This window comes from Physcomitrium patens, chromosome 13 (assembly GCF_059467195.1).
Source record: "Physcomitrium patens ecotype Gransden chromosome 13, ASM5946719v1, whole genome shotgun sequence".
Classification (NCBI taxonomy): domain Eukaryota; kingdom Viridiplantae; phylum Streptophyta; class Bryopsida; order Funariales; family Funariaceae; genus Physcomitrium; species Physcomitrium patens.
This window is the reverse complement of record NC_143422.1, coordinates 13,895,892-13,899,113: the sequence shown is the minus strand read 5'-3', so window position 1 is coordinate 13,899,113 and position 3,222 is coordinate 13,895,892. Positions and strand designations below refer to the sequence as shown.

Sequence of the window (3,222 nt, the reverse complement as noted above, 5' to 3'; positions counted from 1 at the left end):
AACTTATAAAAATTCAAGCTATACTTTTTGACATATAAAAAAAAGAAAATCGAAAAGAAAGTTATCACCAAAGTACAATTTTTTTCATGTAACTCAAGAGTTTTATTTATCCTGAGGTTGTCATTGGTATACTTAAATAGGTGTATACAAAAATTTGAAAGATGACTATCAAAAGGCTCATAATTAGCTGCTCAAATATAACGAAACGAATTGTGATTAATTCATTCGTTGGTTTCAAAAAGCACAGGATAGAAAGTAAAAGGGGGAAGAAGAAAGTAAAAGAGAAAAGAAGAAAGTAAAAGGTGGAAAGAGAAAGCGAGACAACAACTGCGGGAGCCGAGCCCAGGCCAACGCAATGCCCGAGGGGCCTCAATCGGGGCGCTTGCATGAGCGGGCATGGCCGGGCCGGGCGCCGGGAACTTTTCCTGCGCACTCTCCTCCAGGGCCGCGGCATTAATCAAAGCGCGTGTGCCTCGGCTGCCGGCGCATGATCCCAGCAGTGACGTCGTCGTAGAGATCCTCGGTGCCCACGTAGGTTGCGTCTAGACTCGGTGGTTACGCTTCCAGGGGGTGAATTGGTGAACTCACTGCAAATTCTGATTACCGTTTAAATTGACGATGGCTGTGAGATTGAGTTGGGTTTCTATTGGCATTGTGGGAGAATTGATGCGAGAGAGTAGCGTGAACGCGTTCTGAGTTTGGAAATCTTTGGGTGCTGTAGTGCACTGAGGATCGTTCCTCACTTCGTTTCGTTGCAGGTGTCGAGTTCTGTTGTTTGGAGTTTGTATTTTTATTTATATTTACTTTTTCTTTTTTTAGTATTCTCGCTGATTTTACATTTTCGATGGACTGTTCAATTTCGTGTAGGATTATGGTTGTCGTTGGCAGGGAAAGGTTCGCGTTTGATGTGTGTAGAATGATATGACAGATGATCGAAGGGGTTTAGTTGTGCGTGTTTGTTGTTTTTCTGAGCTTCGTATTCGAGAGGGCATCGCTGCACTCATCTGCACAGGTAGATTTCTCCGCCTTGTGTTCGGTGACCTCGGATGTGAGGACTTTTACTTTGGAAGTAGTCGTTCTTGGGGTGCATTGATATCGGGGACAATTTGGGAGCGTGTACAATCGCTCCATTGGTGACCTTCATATGTCAGTTTCTTTCCTCGGTGCAAGGTGATGCGTCGCTATAACTAGCTTCTGCTTTTTCCCAGACTCTTCAGTTGTGCGTGGGGCCGCCTTTGTTGCGTCTTGTGGTGTTCACAAGTGCAAAAACCTGCAGAGACAATGACATTTTTATAGTTCATGAGCTTTTGATAGGATAAGCAGGCTGGCTTAGACATCGGGGGTATTATGAAGGCTCCACTTTCATTTGCTTCGGTCTCTCGACAGTGGTGAAGTTCACTTCCGTTGCAACGTTCGGCTGTAGCATTCACGCTGTGACTTGTTCTGGAATGGAAGCTGATGCGATAGAGCGGCGCTAGGAGCAAGGTCAATGTGAAGACGGATTCTTCTTAGAGCTTCGATTCCGGCAACTCATGACGGCCCGTGTGATCGCTGCAGCGAGTTCGTCTCTTATGCTCACCTTCGTCACGTAAACCCACAAAGCGGTAAGGCTTACTCATTGCTGCGAACAGTTTTTGTTTCCGGTCACTGAGTGACCACTTTCCCCTTGTCAATGTCAAAGGGCAAAAGTGCATCAGAGAAGATGCAACGCGTTGTGCGCAAGCTCCAAAGGCGAATCGGTAATAACAACCAGCAATATCAGAAGCTCAGTCCCGATGCAGCATCGCTCAGGATTGGAGTAAGTTTACCCAAACGAACCTCCTTGTCTGGATTACGGCAAATTGCTCCAGAATCAGATGACGAGCCTCCAGACTTCGCCCCTTCAGATGTGCCACAGGGCTTTCTGGCCGTCTACGTTGGGAGCGAGAGGCAGAGATTCGTCATCAGCGCTGCTTCTCTCAAGCATCAAAAGTTTAAAGAGTTGCTGGAGAAATCTGCTGAAGAATATGGGTTTGCGCACAAAGGTGGGTTGAACATTGCTTGCGACGTCGTCTACTTCGAGTATCTCTTGCGGTATATCAAGGGGAGGTAGCCCAGGATACAGCTGAACTGTAGGACCTGCTTCCCCAATCGATATTCGATTCTCTCAGAAGCAACTCTTCTCCCAGGAAATTACACTCGCAAGCCATTACTGAAACGCAGAATAGTGGTATTTCCCAAGGCAGCAGCTGAGGCTCATTTTCAGAGACACAGGAGTAGCTAGATGGCAGGATATTCAATAGTTATTCGCAGTTGAACGGGGTATCAGAACAGATGAATGATCTGCTGATCGATGTATATAACGAAGTTGTGATTGAAGCGTCAGGGACGTCAAGGAAAAACAAAAGACCATACAAACGAAGCGTTTTTAGAGAATAGAATTTAGAAAATTACTGTAACATCACAAAAGTGTTGACATTATTAGTTTCCCCGAGTTTGCAATGATCCGAGATGTGGTGTAAAGGTTTTGGTGAATCAATCATTTGGCTGAACCTCTTTCACTCATATGAAGCGCATGACTGTGCAAGATGTGCTTCAATACTGGCTCCACGGATGAATAGTTTACGGCAGCATGATTTTACGGAAATCGAGAACAGTGTTAAGTCAACACGACTGCTCCAAAACATCCTGAATAGCATGAAATCTCACTGCTGTCCCAGCACCTCGAGTAAATATCATCTCAGAATTGGGGCACAGTGCAGGAAAAGCGTTCACAGACAATAACAGCATGCATGAGCTATCCACAAGTTTGATGGCCAGCAGGAAACCATCCTACACAAGTTTCTAGATATCATATAGACGCAAGTGGGGTGAATTCTCCACTCACATGAGCGCAGTTGGTAAGAATTGGCCAGCTTGTGAGGAGGGACCCCTCTTCTGGATCATGAACAGCGCAGTTAGAGCCAAGAACCTAAGCACGCCCTATGCCAAGCCAGTCATGGAACCTCAGCTTTTTGCGACAGCGACGGAAAGTGATTACCCTTGAAATTCTCCACCAAAGGGCCTCGTAAGTTGTTTCAGCTTCCCATTCGAATATGGGATTTCCAGAGTATTGACCAGATGCAGAACTCAACATCGGAACAGACTGAGAGGAAGCACGTTTTCTGATTCAGGACGGGACTTTCCCACTATTGCCGATCACTGTCACATTCAGAATCCGACGTGGATCATACGAATGAGTGA

At 45.9% G+C, this 3,222-nt stretch overlaps 1 protein-coding gene across 1 annotated transcript; it reads left to right on the top strand.

Annotated features, from left to right (window-relative positions):
* The first annotated feature begins 463 nt into the window (after positions 1-463).
* On the top strand, positions 464-2,544 carry LOC112290342 (protein SMALL AUXIN UP-REGULATED RNA 12). The gene is made up of 2 exons (XM_090255397.1): positions 464-1,012; positions 1,297-2,544. Exon 2 carries the CDS (start codon positions 1,673-1,675, stop codon positions 2,090-2,092), a length of 420 nt encoding a protein of 139 aa, XP_090111523.1. The 5' UTR covers positions 464-1,012; positions 1,297-1,672; the 3' UTR covers positions 2,093-2,544.
* Positions 2,545-3,222: the final 678 nt, after the last annotated feature.